Genomic DNA, 17115 nt, shown 5'->3' on the forward strand with positions numbered 1-17115 from the left:
CGTTTTTCATGGTTTGCTTTTTTCTTATTCCAGGATTTCCTTCAAATGCTGTTGGAGAACATCCCAGAAGAAAAAAGGTGAGGACCAACTTAGGAATTAAGAGCCTCGTTTTACTTTTAATGTTAAAAACGACCCTGCCATTGTCTGGCTTACTAAACTGAGGAAGTTCAGTCTTCCTCTCTTAGTAGAGGCAAGGACCTGGCCCAGCCAGCAGGAGTCCCGGGAGCATCAGCCAAACTTAGAAATGGGCTCATGTGAATAGTGGGAGCCAGGGGGCACAGCAGGGATTCCCCCAGAGCTGGGGGCCCCCCAAGTGGTATATGAGGCAAGCCAAGGACACAGTGTGGCCTCAGCTGCTGTGGAAAGAGTGGCAGAGAGGACGGTCCTAAAGCCCCGGGGGCTGTAGAGAACATGGCTCCATACAAGCAAACACTGTTCCATTGAAGGTGAAAGGTGGGGTATCAAGAAAAGCCAGGGATTTGAAGCTCGGCTCTTCAAGGTTCTAACCCAGCTCTGCCCCTTCCCACATATAACATTCGGATCAGGTCACTTCGTCCCTCCAAATTCCTGTTTGCTACCCTCTGGCAGGCTTTCCGGAGGATCAAAGGGGATAACACATGAAAAGTAGGTGCTCAATTAATGATGGATGTAGTTAGAACAATAACAGCTTCTGTGCACCAGGCACTTTCGGGATCTGCTTACAGGAGATCATTGGCTCCTCATCACAGCACTCCTCCTCCGCTGCTGCGGCCTCCTCCTCCTTTTTCTCTTTCTTCATCGTCATTAGTCATCATGATTATTTTAAGCCAATACTTCATGGGTGGTTACTGTTTGCAGGCACTCAGTTAATCCTCTGAACATCGCTACCTGGGGCGCTGTGTTTTATTCCTGTTTTACCAGAGGCCTGAGGTGCCGAGGGCTGAGCGAGCAGCCAGGGCGTCACAGCTCCATGTGGCGGGTGGGCTCTGCTCCCAGGTGGCCTGGCTCTGGAGCCTCTGCTCTTATCCGCAGTGTCCCACGGGAAGAAACGGAGGCTCCCAGAGGCTGAGTAACTTAAAGATCCCTTAGCGAGCAGGGGAGTGAGCCCGGTTCGGAGTGAGGCTGCCTGGGCCTCGCCCATGCTCTTTGCAATGCAAGCTCGCTCTGGAAAGAGGGAGACCTCGTCCTGGGGGGGCCCAGTTTTAGTCTGGCTGACCTCCTATGGGGATTCGGGGGGGTTAAGACCTACAGCAAAGTTTGGATTAGATTCATTCCGACCCTTTCTTTCTAATTTCCTATCTTAATTTGGGCACTAAAAGCGAATACCCTGAAACATAATTTCTAATAGCAAAATTGGTATTGAAACATTAAAGGGGGCATCTTGGGAAATTAACATTTCTTTCAAGAAGAGCCAATATTACTCTCCTTCCTGACCCACCGTTTTAGCCATGATTTTATGCTCGGAGGAGATTTCCAAATGTGGAGATAAATCCCTTCGCACAGACATTGACTTGGACCCATGCAAGGCCAGACACCTCCATGTCGACCGCCTGCCTTTAGGCAGCCTGATGTGGGGGTCGTGAGGGTCAGGTGTCAGGACTTGTGCTGCCAGGAGATGACATGAAGTTCAGGGAGGATCTGGGGGCCATGAAGGCGTGGAGAGTTTTTCTTCATCTTCCACCATCTACCTCCAATTCTTGCTCCAACAGTTAGAAATGTTATTGTTAGGCTTTTTTTTTTCTTTTTTCAGTCAGATGGGAACTCACACATAACACAAACTAGTGCATCATACAGAATTAACATAGCCATATCGTTTGTTAAATTCCTTAATGTACCTCTTTCTGCTCTGCCTTTGATGCTGAAGGAAGTCTTATCCAGGGAGGTTGCGTGGGCTGCAGTCACTGGCTTTTCCAGGAGGCCGCTCGAAGGAGGTGTGGCTTGTTTGGGAAGGTCTGAAACGTTTCGGATTTACCATCTTTTCTTTTTAAACAGAAATGTGGGTTTTTGTCATGCAAAAATCACATCAGAGGTGGTCGTTATTCCTAAGGCCAAGAACAATAATTTACCTGCCATATTTTTCCCTTATTCTTGTATACCTGCCTGGAATAACTTCCCAGGTCCTCTGATAGGATGGAGTGCTTTCCCTATGAACTAACACCGAATGAAACAAGAAGAAAACTAATAGAAATGGTGTATTACCTCTTGTCACCAAAGTCTGTTTCTGAGTAATGACTGTGCATTCTTTCAGAACTCCTTAGGGCACAATTATAGTCATTTTCATGGACGCAACGAAGTGCCTTTTTAGTTGGGGAAGTCTTTCTTTTCATCCTCTTCCTAATAAGGGTATGGAGTTCACTTGGACGGCCCTGAGCCCGCTGGTTCTGGGGGACCCGGATATTATCATTGTGAATATGTATGGAGGTGGCACACTGTGGGCCCACAAAGAGGCCTTTGTCGTGATTGTGGAAGCTACGAGCACATCTCTGTGTGACAGTGGCCAGCGGCACCCACCTCCTTCCCCTCTTGGGGGGATGCCTCTCCCAGGGAGGATCATGTTCTGGCCAACAGGTTTAAGTTCCTTTTAAAAATTCTCCTTAAAAGTTAAGGCAGCTTCTTTCCTACAGTGAACGTATTTCAGCAAGTGTCCTGGAATACTTTTTGAAACTCAGCCATCTTTCCTGCTAACTAATCTCAGAATCGAATTCAGCTATTGAAACAGACCGTCTACCCTTTTACCTGTGCAGCATATTGTACCAATTTTATCTACTTCTCCCAGGTAGATAAAGGCCCCACACCTGGCCCCTGAGCCCCTAATCGTTGGCCCTACTGCAAAACGATTCTCAGGCGCATCTGTTGGGCACATGAGCCGTTCTGTAGGGCAAGGGTTTTCAGATCAGACCCGCCAGTCAGGGTTCAGGGGCTGTCATGCTGCTTTTGCATTGTTCTCTTGCTTCAGTTAACTTGACATTCTCTGTTGAGCACCTTTCCTACCGGGTGGGGTACTAGGCTGGACACGAGGGAGCAGAAAGGAATAAATCCCATGCCCCGCCCCCAGGGAGCTCCTACTTGACTGCTGCAGGCATACCCGAAGCAGAGCACTGGGACTCCGTGTGGGAAGTGCTCTGGGGAGCTTCCCAGTCCTGGGTGCACAGAGAAAGGGCTCATCAGCCCTTGCCTCCAGCCTTCAGGCAAAGAAGTACCACTGGAGGTTTTAGGTAGGGGAGTGCCACCAGCAGATTGGAGAGGTACTCTGGGGTGGGGGCAGCATGGGAGACAGATGGGCATGGGAGAACTAGAAGTCAGGAGACCAATTAGACCAGTGCAGCAGTTCGCTGGAGAGATCTAGAGCTGGAACAAGGGCCGGGATGCTGGCGGTGGCAGTGTAACAGGCAATCGGAGAGATTCCGGAGATGAGACTTGAAGATGGGTTGTGAGGTTGAATGGAGGCCTCCAGCATGAAGTTAGCCTTTCCTTCTGGCCGCTCAGTCACTGAAGTTGCACTGGAAATACCCGGGCCCTCTTTTGTCTGGGGAGTCGGTGTGGGGCAGAGGGGATGGGTGGGGCAGTGTTTGGAAGTGGAAGCAGGAGATGAAGAGTTGTGTTTTAGACATTGTCAGTGAGAGGTTTCTGTTTAAAAGATGATGTTTAAGAGACTAAGGGAAGGAAAGGCTGGAAGTGCTTGGAAGGAAATGGGGACAAATCCGGGGCCCTGGCCTGCCTGGCGAAAGCTCACTCCTGTGGTATCGACAGCAACCAGCTCTTTCTTTGCTCGTCAATCACTGGGTTTGTGTGTGCGTGTTCATGTGTTAGTTTCATTCAGTGCTTTTCCTCCCCCGCAGCGCTGGGCGTACTTGTTTTATAAATGTTAAGTCAGCAACCTGCATCGTACACCCCAGCACAAACTGCTTGTTTTGATCAAGAAAGTAAATAACTGTGTGTAAAGTTGAAATGTGCAGCCGAAACCGGTTTGGCTCAGTGGATAGAGCGTCGGCCTGCAGACTCAAGGGTCCCAGGTTCGATTCCGGTCAAGGGCATGTACCTGGGTTGCGGGCACATCCCCAGTGGGAGATGTGCAGGAGGCAGCTGATCGATGTTTCTCTCTCATCGATGTTTCTAACTCTCTATCTCTCTCTCCCTTCCTCTCTGTAAAAAATCAATAAAATATATTAAAAAAAAAAAAAAGTTGAGATGTGCACTAGTTGCAGAACAAGACCACTTTCCGATTCAGACCCGAGCACTGAAGGCCCAAAGCTCGCCTCCATCTGGTACCTGCGCTCCCAAGGTCTTTCATCCATCCTTCAGGTCAAGTGGCAGCTGGGCCACGTGCTTCCTTAAAGATGGAGATAGAACATGACCTTTAGAATCCCAAGAGGCAGAAGACGGGAGTAAAGAGTGAAATGTCAGTAAAGACATTTCTCCTGATCAACAAGACGTTGATAGGAACAAGTAGCAGATGTGGCTGATACTCCGCCCTCAGAAATCAGCTGAACGGCATGCGCCATGCCATTTCCGTGCAAGCCTGGGTCTATTTCTTTGTACTTTAACATCACAAAGAGACAAGCAATTGCTCACTTTGTGGCTTCTAACCAACATCTCCAACATCTTGCCAGGACTTCTGACATATTCTCTCCCTTGCTGCAGTGACCACATGTGAACACATTCATAGCTCACAGGGACTGGAGACAGACCCCTGCAATGCAATCGCTTTCCGGGACATAGGAGTCCGGAGAAGGCTGTTCTCCAGCCAGAGGGTGGGCCCCCTGCTGCTGTGGAGGCCCCGGAGGCCTCATTCAGGAGGTGGAGTGCGGTTCACAGGCCCAGAGCTGGAAGGCATGCAGCGAGGGCCTGTGTGCTTGTACCTATCTGTAGGAAATCAATTTCCATAGCGATCAGACATGCAGGAGAGTAATTTCCTGTAAGTCCTGGGTCCCGGCGAAGTGGAAATGCTCCTGCTTGTCTGTGGTGATGATTCAAGCCACATGACCTCAGGGGGAAACAGCCCGCAGGGCTTGGACTCTGAGTGTCTGGGAGAGAAAAGCCGACCTTCGGCTGCACCACTGCTGCAGATCCTGGTCCAGACCTAAATTCACCCGCACTGTCACGTCAGTAATTGGGATCAAAACACAAAAACTATGTACGTGCTTTATTTTATTTTCCTCGAACATAGTCCATTTCTTCCCTGAGTATTGAACATATTCACTCTGTGTCTCATAATTTCCGTGGGAGATAAGGCCCCTTAGAGGACCTATAATTTTTTCTAGCAGCTGCTTTCATCTTCTACTCCGAGTTTAAGACCTTCGTCCACGTCAGCAGTCCACAGGCAGGTGTGGGTGCGGGGTGATGTGTGCACAGATGTTGGGAGTCCAGAAACCCGTCTTGTCTTCAGCCTTTTGTCTGGGTTGACGTTGGCCACTCTTCTCATGCTTAGTTGCTCCATCTGCTAAAAAGCCACACCCAATTGACACCCACTTCACAGGGATAATATGAAGAGTGAAGTAATAATGGTTATAAGATGCTTCAAACCTTCCCAAAGGAAAGTGATCTGAAACTTCCCTCAGAGGGGAGTGTCTTCTGCTCCTGCATGCAGCTGAATGATGAACCCTCCTGCCCTCACACCTTTGCTCCTCCCAAGAATTTCCCCATCTCTTCAGAACTCTAATCCAAGGGCAGGCAAACAGGCCACCTTCAACACAAGATGGAGGGGTCAGCGTTGTTTGGAACAGGCTTGTCTGTACCATGAATCATAAAGTGATGCATCGTGACACCTGGCAATAAAATTGGTTTTGCACAGATATTAAATGAGATTTTTTTTTTTGGTATATGGTACATAGAAGATGTTCAATAAGCAATTATTTTTAAAAATATTATTTATTTTTAAGTTACAGTTGATGTACAATATTATATTAGTTTCAGGTGATTAGACATTTATATAACTTACAAAGTGATCACCTCAATAAAATTAGTGCCCATTTGACACCATATAGAGCTATTACAATATTATTGACTATATTCCCTATGCTGTACTTTACATTACCATGTCTGTGCTGTAGCTACCAATTTGGACTTCCCAACCCCTTCACCTTCTCATCCATCCCCTCAACCCCCTCCAGCTGGCAACCATCAAAATGTTCTCTGTATCTATGAATCTGTTTCTGTTCTGCTTGTTTGTTTATTTCATTTTTTAGATTCCACATATAAGTGAAATCATCTGGCATTTGTCTTTCTCTGTCTGACTTATTTCACTCAGCACAACACCCTCTAAGTCCATCCATGCTGTTGCAGATGACAAGATTTCATTTCTTTTTATAGCTGAATCCTATTTCATTGTATATATGCACCATTTCTTTATCCAATCATCTGTTGATGGGCACTTAGGTTACTTTCATATCTTGGCTATCTACACTAATAACAGAGAAATATGCAAATTGACTATCCCTCCACTATGCCCACCAGCCAATGAGAACAATATGCAAATTAGCCCAACAAAGATGGCGGTTCATTTGTATACACAGGCGCGGAGCGAAGACTGAAGACAGTGTAGAAGGAAGCCAAGCCCTGCAAAAGGGAGCGAAGCGGCGGCGAAGGGAACAGAGCCGAGGCAGTGGAGATGGAAGCAGATTGAGGCAGCGGACACAGGAGGGAGCGAGGCAGCAGAGATGGGAGGGAGCTCGGCAGCGGAGACTGGAAGGAGCGAGGCGGTGGAGACGGGGTGGAGCTCGGCAGTGGAGGAAGCCCTATTTTACAGGAATCTTCCTGCAACGGGCCTCTAGTCTATATAATAAAAGCCTAAGCGACTGTTATGGCGGAACAACCAGAATGACCAGTCGCTATGATGCACACTGACCACCAGGGGGCAGACACTCAACTCAGGAGCCAAGATAGGCCATTTGTATGGAAAAGCCACAAGAAAGGGTTTGGGTGAGACTGCAAGTTGGCTGGGGCAGTGTGTCAGGGAATCACCAGGGTGGGGAGAACTATGTTAGCCAGGCTGATGGAGACGCAGATATGATGCTTGTCTGCTGGCTCTGAGGGGAGGGTTCAGCAAAGGAACAATGGCTTCTGCCAGCACTTCTGTCCGGAATAAAACTGCACACCCCAGCTCTTGCCTTGATTCCAAGCAATTCAGTTCCTCATTGCTTGTCCCTGGTGCCCCAGTGTTGGAGCTTAGAGTGAGTCTGTCAGCGAGTCAGTCCATGTGTGGGCCCTTTAAGAGGAACACCTGGGACTCCAGCAGCCCTCCATTTCACTCAGCCACAATCTCTGCTGGTTTTTACAGCCAGAAGTTATGGGGACTTCTCTTCCAGACCCTGGAACCCTGGGCTGGAGAGCCTGATGTGGAGCTGGGAACCCTGGCTCCTCAGGGGGGACCTCTGCAGCTGAGATATCCTTCCCAATGTTTAACCATCACACTCCCATTCCATGTCCCCACCCCTCCTGTTGATCTTGATGTGGCTGCTTCTGGATCTACGTAGTTATAGGACTCCTATTCAGCTAAATTTCAGTGGTTCTGCACGATGGTTGTTCTGCAATTTAGTTGTAATTTTGATATGGTTGTTGCAGGTTCTGAGTACTGCATTTACTAGTCTCTACGCTGACATCTTGATCAGATCAATAGTTATTCCTTTATTTCCCTTTGTTGGCAGTGACAGAGGAGTTTGTTCTGTTTTTAGTGCCACTGTATAATGGTATCTGTGCGTGCAGATACTGAACATGGCAGAGCAAAATGTGCCTTAATATTTTCCCACGAAATAACCTTCACAGTTGGCCTGGCCAGTTGTCCAGGTTGGAGGCTGTAGCATGAATTATACATGGGCGTAGACATGCTATGGAAAGTCACCCTGCAGAGAGTGACGGGGCCCACTGTTTGACTCCATCTTTCACCCCTCCAGCAGGACTCGCCAGTGCCACCCTCCACTTTCATTCCCAGCATCTCACCTCCGTTTAGGTCCCTTCTCATCACCTCTCATTTGGACACACTCACAGCTTCCCCTTTGGCCTCCTTGCCTCCAGCCTCTTCTCCCTCAGTTAGTCTTCCTTGACTCTGTTCTGTTCATGCCATTCTGCAGCCTTGCTTCAGGGCCCTCACAGGACGCCCATGTGCTTTGTCACCTGATTCTGTGTGCCAGTCCAGCCGATGGTGCTGGCTTTTCCTGCCTGTGCTCCCCTTCCATTTCTACTGGCACAGCCATCCGCCACGACGTTTGGAGCCTTGCCTTCTTTAAGAACACTTCCCTAACGCACCTCCTTCCAGCTGTCCCACCATAAGCAGCCCGGGCCTCTCCACACACGTGGGGCCCACGTCTCTCCACCAGCACAGGCAGCATTCTGACCCGTGTCCTGTGTCCCTGTCGGACAGCCTGGCCCTGGGCTCTCGCACCTCATCCTTCCACAGAACCTTGTGCCGGGAGGCACCCGCGAGTGTCTGCCACATGGAGAAAGCCCTGCCTGTCCTCACTTCTCCCCTGAGGACTTGGACCTCACTCCGTAATGGCATCCCAGCACTCGACTCCCCAGCCCCTCCCAGGACACCCCGAAAGAAGTGTCTTCGAGCTAAAGTTCCCCGAAGGAAATTTACGTCCCTGTCCTCTTTCGCCCTCCTCCCTAGGGATGCTCAGCAGCTGTGTGCGGGCTTGCAGAACCCGTGGGAAATGGTGTGAAGTCACTCCCCAGACTCCTCCTCTTCAGGATGTTTCATCCCAGTTCCCTTGCCCTCCATGTGGATCTAATGTGTTTGCCTCTTTGATCATCACCAGTCTCTTTTCTACGTTGTTTCTAAACTCTCATCTTCCCTCCAGTTGAGGCAGATTTAGATTGCCATTTCCCCAGAGCGGCAGTCAGCCTCTTGCTACGAACGAATTTCCTGAGTATCCCTTGCAGGTTGGGTGACCAGAGCTTTGGGCCCCAGAGCTCCAGACACAGGAGTGTCCCTCTCCAGCTGGAAAGGCCGCAGATGAACGGCTGCTTGGAGAGGAGCACCAGGGAAGGCGGGAGAGGGGAGAATTGGGCCTTGCCTCTGAGCCAGGGCAGACGATGTGGAGGCTGCAGAACCTCCACAGCTGCTCAAGCGCTGGGGTAGGAACCGGGCCCCAACCAGTGACATGCCCACCTGGGTGCCGGGTTAGGTGGCGGTGGTCTGCATTCATTCCCAACCAGGGCGGGCCTTCGCTGAGCATCTTGTCTTCAATGGAAATTATAAAACGTGTCTTGCCTAGGCGGAGGCGGCGGCGGCAGCATCTGCGCCTTCCTCCGCTCCCACAGCGATCATGCGTTCCTGCTTGTCCCCGCTCATTGTCACCATGAAGTTCCAGTTTCATTTGGACGCACCCAGTAGGCAGAGCTCAGGTTTCGTTTCGCCCCTCTTAGGAAGTGGTCGTGCCTGATGTGTCTGTGAACATACCGGGTCCCTGCACTGGCTCCCAGCCCGGCGTTCCTCCAAGGGCGGGAAAGGCCCGAGGCCGGCTGCTCAGGTTCAGGTTCATCCTCCACCGCAGACCGCCTGGAGTGTGCGGGGCGCTGTGGGCTGCCGCGGCGGCTCTTCCTCAGAGAACAGCTTCTCTGACAGCCATGCTGTCCTGTGCCCGAATATTTGGAAAGACCCTCTGTCCTCGGTGCTCTAACTTCTAACCCTTTCCCTCTTGTTTTCTATTTGTAAAGGCTGGGTTTGTCTGTGGAAAGCATCTTCCGAGACTGGCTGGAGTGCCCGGGACTTCCCCAGGTGAGCCCGCCGCACTTCTGCACTTCCGGAGGGAGGAGAGGGGTGAGGTGCTTGCCTGTTAGAAATGGGAAAGAACCCGCACCGAGGCCCAGTCTCCCATCCCTACGCCAGGAAGGCGATGGCCGGCCCCTGCCCCAGGTGACACTGTCCGAGGATGCTGCCCGCCCTGGGCCGAGGGGATGGGAGCGCCTGCCATGTGCGGTGCGGATTTTGGGTGGCGGTGGCGGCGCCGGGGTGGGTTTGCAGCTGGGGCTCCAGCTCTGTTCTTTGGATGTGGCCAGACAGTGAGCGGCCGCCAGCAGCTTCCTCTGACCCGCTCTCCATGGCTTCTCCATCATGGTCCGCCCCTCCACTTCCTCCTCGAGCTGGGCATCCCTTCCTCAGGCTGGCTTCGCACCCCAGTGACCGGCCAGATGCATTTCTGTCTCAGACACTGGGACCTGTCCCTATGAACTCCGTACTGTCTCTGAGCCTGGGGCAGCGCCGGTCCCTCCCAGAGGGGCACCCTGGGTGGGCTGGGCAGAGGCCCCTGCAGGCCTGGAGCTCTCCCACCCAGCTGCCCACCATAGCATCCCCTGCACCCCCCACCCCCGGGTGGAAGTGGACCCCCACAGCGGAGAGAACCCTCCCTGGACCCGTTAGCCCCATTAGCCTGCTCGTTTCTGGTTTCATGGCTGGTATGTGAGCTTCCCTTTGGGAGTGTCTGAATGTCAATGAATGTCTGTGAACCATGAAATTAAGGAGCAGGAGGGGGTGTTCTCCATTACCTTTCCACCCCTCTCCTCACATCTTGGTGCTGCTCCACCACACGGGAATGTTGGCCACCAGCCGCCAGGAACTCATTCCTAGCAAAGTCGCATTGCCGTGGGCCACCTGTTAAAAGTTGTTTGTTTGGCCCAATCCTTCTGGAATCAAAAAGAGATTAAAATCCCGAGTCCTTAAAAGGGGAAACAAAGCAGGGGCAGGGAAGGCAGCACCTGGTCCTGGGAGGGCAGGGCTTTCAACTCGCACTGATTATAATGAGCCTCTGATTTCTAAGAAGGTACCTTCCGATCCAAGCTGCTCGCTGAGTACGAAAGTCTCAGGGAAACAGGGTGAGGCCATCTGATCCTAAAAAGCCAGCCTGGCCCTTGTTTTAGTGTGTGTGTGTGTAGTGTGTGGGGGGGGGCGGGGGGCAATCCCCTAGAGCAGCCGTGGGCAAACTATGGCCCATGGGCCAGATCCAGCCCTTTTGAAATGAATAAAACTAAAAAAAAAAGACCGTACCCTTTTATGTAACGATGTTTACTTTGAATTTATATTAGGTCACACAAACACTCCATCCATGCTTTTGTTCCGGCCCTCCGGTCCAGTTTAAGAACCCATTGTGGCCCTCGAATCAAAAAGTTTGCCCACCCCTGCCCTAGAGTCACTGCCTAGTGTGCCCAGGCGGGGCTGTTGCCAGGGTCCTGGACATTCTTAGCTGGGAAAAGTTGGGAGCTCAGAGAGCAGACTCCCAAATTTCCTGGATCCGAACAAGTCTGTGGAGTTCAGCAGTTGGTCCCCAGGGAAGAGCTCAGAAAGAGGCCTTAGCCAGGGCCCAGCCTCGGGCTGTGCGGGGCTGCCCTTCACTCTCAGGAGGCTCCTGATTTCCCCTGCAGAGTCTGAGGCCTGCCACCAGCAGGAGGTTTTGCTTTTCCTTAAAAGGGGGAAGGGTACCTGGAGGGGAGAGATTAGCCGCTGAGCCACAGGTTCCTTCCAAAGGTCTAGTGCATTAGTGACAGCTTATTGTGTAGACAAGAATCTCTGCTGTCAAAACACCGCCAGGTGTGGCGAGGCCAGCCCAGCTATAAATTGTCTTTAAGACCCAACTGGTATTTCCTTGGGTGCTTAACTGTTCAGTAAAAACAACAGCGTCCGGCAGGAAAGGCCCTGATTTAGTGCACTCTCCCCACTGGTGAATGATCAGACGGCGCCTTTTCATCTCTGCCCACTCTCTGCCCTCATTTGTACGGTTTATGGTGATTGCCTGCCCGCCTCCTTGAGCGCTCCTTCTCCTTTCCACTGCGGTGCAGGGCCCTGGAAGGCGGGGCCCTCGGGTTGCAGGCCTGGGGTGAATGGGACACCTTGTTCTTTGTCTCCGTCACTGTGATATAGAGTTACGGTGTCTGGGCCTGGAAGACAACCGGAGCCCTGAAATCGCTCTGATGCTCTTTGTTCTCATTAAAAATGCCTGCCCCCCAGCAACTGAAGTCGCTCGTGACAAAGGCGTCGCCTTCCACTGGTGAAGTTCTCATTCCGCGGGTACAGTGGCTTTTTGTCTTCCTCAGGAAGGTGTGCCTTGTGGTTGGCCTTGATTTTCCTTTTTGGCCACATTGAATGGAAATCATTTTTAAAATGTGGAAATAGCTTCACCAGCAATAAAAGTAAGCATGAGCCCCAAAGAAGTAAAAGCAATTGGATCCACACCTCTTTAAAGAACACCCAACCCCATAACCTTTGGTTTGCAAACAGATTAAAATTGATTCTACCATTGGTATTACAGATTATTTCCTTTCATGGCTTTTTTTTTTTTTATTATAGAAGTATTACATATGTATTTTGGAATCTAAAGAAGTTTATAAGCCAAGATAGTCTCTTCAATAAATGGTGCTGGGAAAATTGGACAGATATATGCAAGAAAATGAAACTAGACCACCAACTTACACCATACACAAAAATAAACTCAAAATGGATAAAGGACTTAAATGTACGACAGGAAACCATAAAAATTCTAGAAGAATCCAAAGGCAACAAAATCTCAGACATATGCCGAAGCAATTTCTTCACTGATACAGCTCCTAGGGCACTTGAAACGAAAGAGAAAATGAACAAATGGGACTACATCAAAATAAAAAGCTTCTGCACAGCAAAAGAAACCATGAACAAAACAACGAGAAAACCCACTGTGTGGGAAAACATATTTGCCAATGTCATATCTGATAAGGGCCTAATCTCCAAAATTTATAGGGAACTCATACAACTTAACAAAAGGAAGATAAACAATCCAATCAAAAAATGGGCAAAGGACCTAAATAGACACCTTTCAAAAGAGGACATTCAGAAAGCCAAGAGACATATGAAAACATGCTCAAAGTCACTAATCATCCGAGAGATGCAAATCAAAACAACAGTGAGGTACCATCTCACACCTGTCAGACTGGCTATCATCAACAAATCAACAAACGACAAGTGCTGGAGAGGATGTGGAGAAAAAGGAACACTTGTGCACTGCTGGTGGGAATGCAGACTGGTGCAGCCACTATGGAAGACAGTATGGAGTTTCCTCAAAAAACTGAAAATGGAACTCCCATTTGACCCTGTGATTCCACTTCTAGGAATATATCCCAAGAAACCAGAAACACCAATCAGAAAGGATATATGCACCCCTATGTTCATAGCAGCACAATTCACCATAGCTAAGATCTGGAAACAGCCTAAGTGCCCATCAGTAGATGAATGGATTAGAAAACTGTGGTACATCTACACGATGGAATACTATGCTGCTCTAAAAAGGAAGGAACTCTTACCATTTGCAACGTCATGGATGGAACTGGAGAGCATTATGCTAAGTGAAATAAGCCAGTCAATGAAGGAAAAATACCACATGATCTCACTCATTCATGGATAATAGAGACCATTATAAACTTTTGAACAATAATAGATACAGAGGCAGAGCTGCCTCAAACAGATTGTCAAACTGCAGCAGGAAGGCCGGGGAGGGTTGCGGGGCAGGAGGTAGGGGGGTAAGAGATCAACTAAAAGACTTGTATGCATGCATAGAAGCATAACCAGTGGACATAAGACATTGGGGGATAGGGGAGGCTAGGGGACTGTCTAGGGCGGGGGGATAAAATGGACACATATGTAATACCCTTTGTAATACTTTAAGCAATAAAAAAAAAAAAAGAAGTTTATAATAAAATAAAAATGACCCAGAGATAGTTTTTAAAATTAATCCTTTCAGTCCTTTTCCAATACGAATATGTAGTTTACCCTTTTCTTTGTCTCCCTCTTTAAAAATAAAAATAATATCTCCTCTGTAGCAAGTTCAAGCAGGAGCAAAATACACAGCGTCAAAGGCCTGGCCCTTCAGTCGCACCCACCAGAGGAAGCCATGCTGATCACAGTTCGCATCTTCCTGCCACACGTGTCTGTGTCTGGGCTCCACAGCATGGAGGTGCATATTCAAAACACAATTGGAAGCCTTCACTTAAAAATACACCTGAAGCAAGTGGTGTAGGGAAAACAGGACATGTATCTGTTCAGTTTTGGACCACATTCTTTTACCACATACAAAAATAAACTCATTTACATCAGTTTAAATGTAATGAGATTTAAATTAAGACCTGAAACCATCAAACTCCCGGGAGAAAAAATAGGCAGTGAATTCTTCAACATTATTCCTGGCAATAACTTGGAGCAAGGGCAACAAAAGAAAATAATAAACAAATGGGACTACATCAAACTAAAGAGTTTTTGCACAGCAAAGGAAACCATCAACAAAATGTAAAATCAACCCACTGAATGGGAGAAGATGTTTGCCAACGATACTTCTGGTCAGGGGTTAATATCCAAAATATATGAGGAACTTATACAACTTAACACTAATAAAAGCCCAGTCCAATTTAAAAATGGGCAGAGGACCTGAATAGACACTTCTCCAAAGAAGACATACAGATGGCCATCAGACAAATGAAAAGATGCTCACTGTCACTAATCATGAGGGAAATGCAAATTAAAACCACAATGAGGTATCACCTCACACCTGTCAGAATGGCTGTCATCAATAAATCAACAAATAGCAAGTGCTGGCGAGAATGTGGAGAAAAAAGGGAACTCTCATGCACTGTTGATGGATTGTGAATTGTTGCAGCCACTGTAGAAAGCAGTATGGAAGTTCCTCAAATTATTAAAAATAAAGCTGCCATTTGATATAGCAAATCCACTTTTGGATATTATCCAAAGAAAACATAAGCACTAATTTTAAAAGATATATATATCCCTATGTCCATTGCAACATTATTTACAATAGCCAAGATATGGCAGCAACCTAAGTGTCCATTGATAGATGAATGGATAAAGATATGGTGTATATGCAATGGAATATTAACTCAGCCATAAAATAGAATGAAGTCTTGCCATTTTTGACAACATGGATGGACATAGAGGGTATTGTGCTATAAAATAAGTCAGAAAGACATATGCCACATGATTTCACTTATATGTGGAATTTAAAAAAACAAAACAAATGAATAAACAAAACAGAAACAGACTCAAAGAGAACTAACTGATGGTTGCCAAGGGGACACGGGGGGGGGGGGGGGGGATTTTTAGAAAATGGTCCATAGGTCAATTGTGTGATCTGGAAAATTTAAAAAAAGAGCAGTTATTAGACTTTTAAAATATAACAGAAAAAATCAATTTCCTATACTTGTGTTGTCATAATCATTTTACAAGATATTAGATTTTATTCCATTGTGCTCTGGGTTGTGATAATCGTTGTGTTTGCCTGATTACCCAGAATACTAAGTAGCTGAAGGATAAAAACTATCTTCCGTACCTTGCCCATTTTAGAAGCGGGAAATTATAGGTCACTTTACTTTGTATTATAAAAAAAAAAGGAGTCTTACATTTGATGTTCTACAGTAAATAGTCACCTAGGAAAGCACGCCAAAGGAACATAAAGAACATTAGGAGGTGAACCTTTGTGTGCTGTGAGGTTTCCATTACGGTCAATGGGGTTTGGTACTGAGTCCCTGTGCTTCACCAGCCCTTCTCTGTGCTCCTAAGGGCTAGATGTAAAACTGGGTGGTTCGCCCTAGCCCCGTGGTCGGCAAACTGCAGCTCGCGAGCCACATGCGGCTCTATGGCCCCTTCAGTGTGGCTCTTCCACAAAATACCACGTGCGGGCACACACGTACAGTGTGATTGAAACTTCGAGGCCCATATGCAGAAGTCGGTATTTTGTGGAAGAGTCGGTATTTTGTGGAAGAGCCACACTCAAGGGGCCAAAGAGCCGCATGTGGCTCGCGAGCCGCAGTTTGCCGACCACTGCCCTAGCCTGTTTAACTCAGTGGATAGATTGTCAGCCCGAGGACTAAAAGGTCCTGGGTTTGATTCCCGGTCAAGGGCACGTGCCAGGGTTGCGGGCTCGACCCCCATTAGGGGCTGTGCAGGAGGCAGGCGATCAATGATCCTCTCTCATCATTGATGCTTCTTTCTCTCCCTCTCCCTTCCTCTCTGAAATAAAAATATAAATATTTAAAAAACAAAACTGGGGTGGTTCAGGAACTTCCTAAGATTTTAGAGTTAGAGCTTTTCTTCAAAAATAAATGAAAGCATAACACAAAGTAAATATCTTAAGTAGTTTCCCATATTCCTCAATGCAATTCAAGAGCAATAATTTTTAACAGTTGCAAAGCCTTCTAATAAATAGTAACAATTTAATTTATTCAAACCTCCCCCCCCCCCACCCCCGGTTTCTAAGAAAGTTGCCCGTTCTGCTAAATTGACAGTTCTATAAATAGATTTTTATTTCTTTTTATCTCTGCCAAAGGTCTCCACCACTCCAACCCACATATGTGTATATTCCAATCTTCTTATAAAAGTTTTACATGCAAATACATTAGAAATAACTGCCCATCCAGCCTTTCTTCTGTACTTTGTATTTGTATTGCTCCAGAGCTCTCCGACTCCTCCCTTTCTTTGATTCCCTGCCCACATCCTGATCATCTTATGTACATATTTATTCATTTTCTGATTGTCTTTCCTGGCGCCTCCCCCAGTTTTTCATATTTTGCTCTAACTAGTGCCGTAGCTAATTGGTCTTTTAGCTGCCAAGCTGTCCCCCTCCACACCGTCCACGGCAATGGAAGCGAGGCTTCCCCAACAGCTCAGACCTGTCCTCACCAGAAACCCGTTCCTCGTCAGCAGTGCCTGTAGAGCATGCCCGTTGGCCTGCTGTTTCAGGCGGTCAGCAGAAATGCCCCAAGGTAGCCTTTTAAACTCCATTCGCTCCACTCCTAAGCATATGCCCAACCATACTCACAGTCAACAGGTATTAGTGAGTTTCCACACCAACCTTCCTTTGTATGTGACTTTCTCTCTCCTTGGAATGAATGCTTTCCTTTCTCTGCATTTCTCAAGTATGATATCCTGTTTTATATTGTTGCAATTTGTATATGTGTCTCATACATCCCATCCCTCACCCCCAGAAACAAGGGTTGTGTCCAATCGTCCTTGTCTTACCTGCTGTGATGTACAGGGCCGATCTCGGACTCACTGTTCTACATGCAGCCACTAAGTCACATGTGGTTATTAAGCACTTGAAAACTATCTAGTGCACCTGGAGGGTTTAATTTTTAACTTAATTTAATCTCAATTTACATTAAAATCTAGTA

The 17115-nt window shown here is 47.9% G+C and overlaps 1 protein-coding gene across 3 annotated transcripts in view; it reads left to right on the forward strand.

Moving 5' to 3' along the window:
- The window catches only part of LOC118667637 (aminopeptidase O (putative)), a 319523-nt gene that overhangs the window by 210944 nt on the left and 91464 nt on the right, over window positions 1-17115 (forward strand). For all 3 annotated transcript variants that reach the window (XR_004971349.1, XR_004971350.1, XM_036331403.1), the window contains 2 exons: window positions 34-77; window positions 9634-9694. Coding sequence is in view for 1 of the 3 variants with exons in the window: in XM_036331403.1 (XP_036187296.1) it covers window positions 34-77; window positions 9634-9694 (105 nt within the window). In the remaining 2 variants the exon portion in view is untranslated. The remainder of the gene's footprint in view (window positions 1-33; window positions 78-9633; window positions 9695-17115) is intronic.

Source organism: Myotis myotis, unplaced genomic scaffold (assembly GCF_014108235.1).
Source record: "Myotis myotis isolate mMyoMyo1 unplaced genomic scaffold, mMyoMyo1.p scaffold_m19_p_12, whole genome shotgun sequence".
Taxonomy (NCBI): Eukaryota; Metazoa; Chordata; class Mammalia; order Chiroptera; family Vespertilionidae; genus Myotis; species Myotis myotis.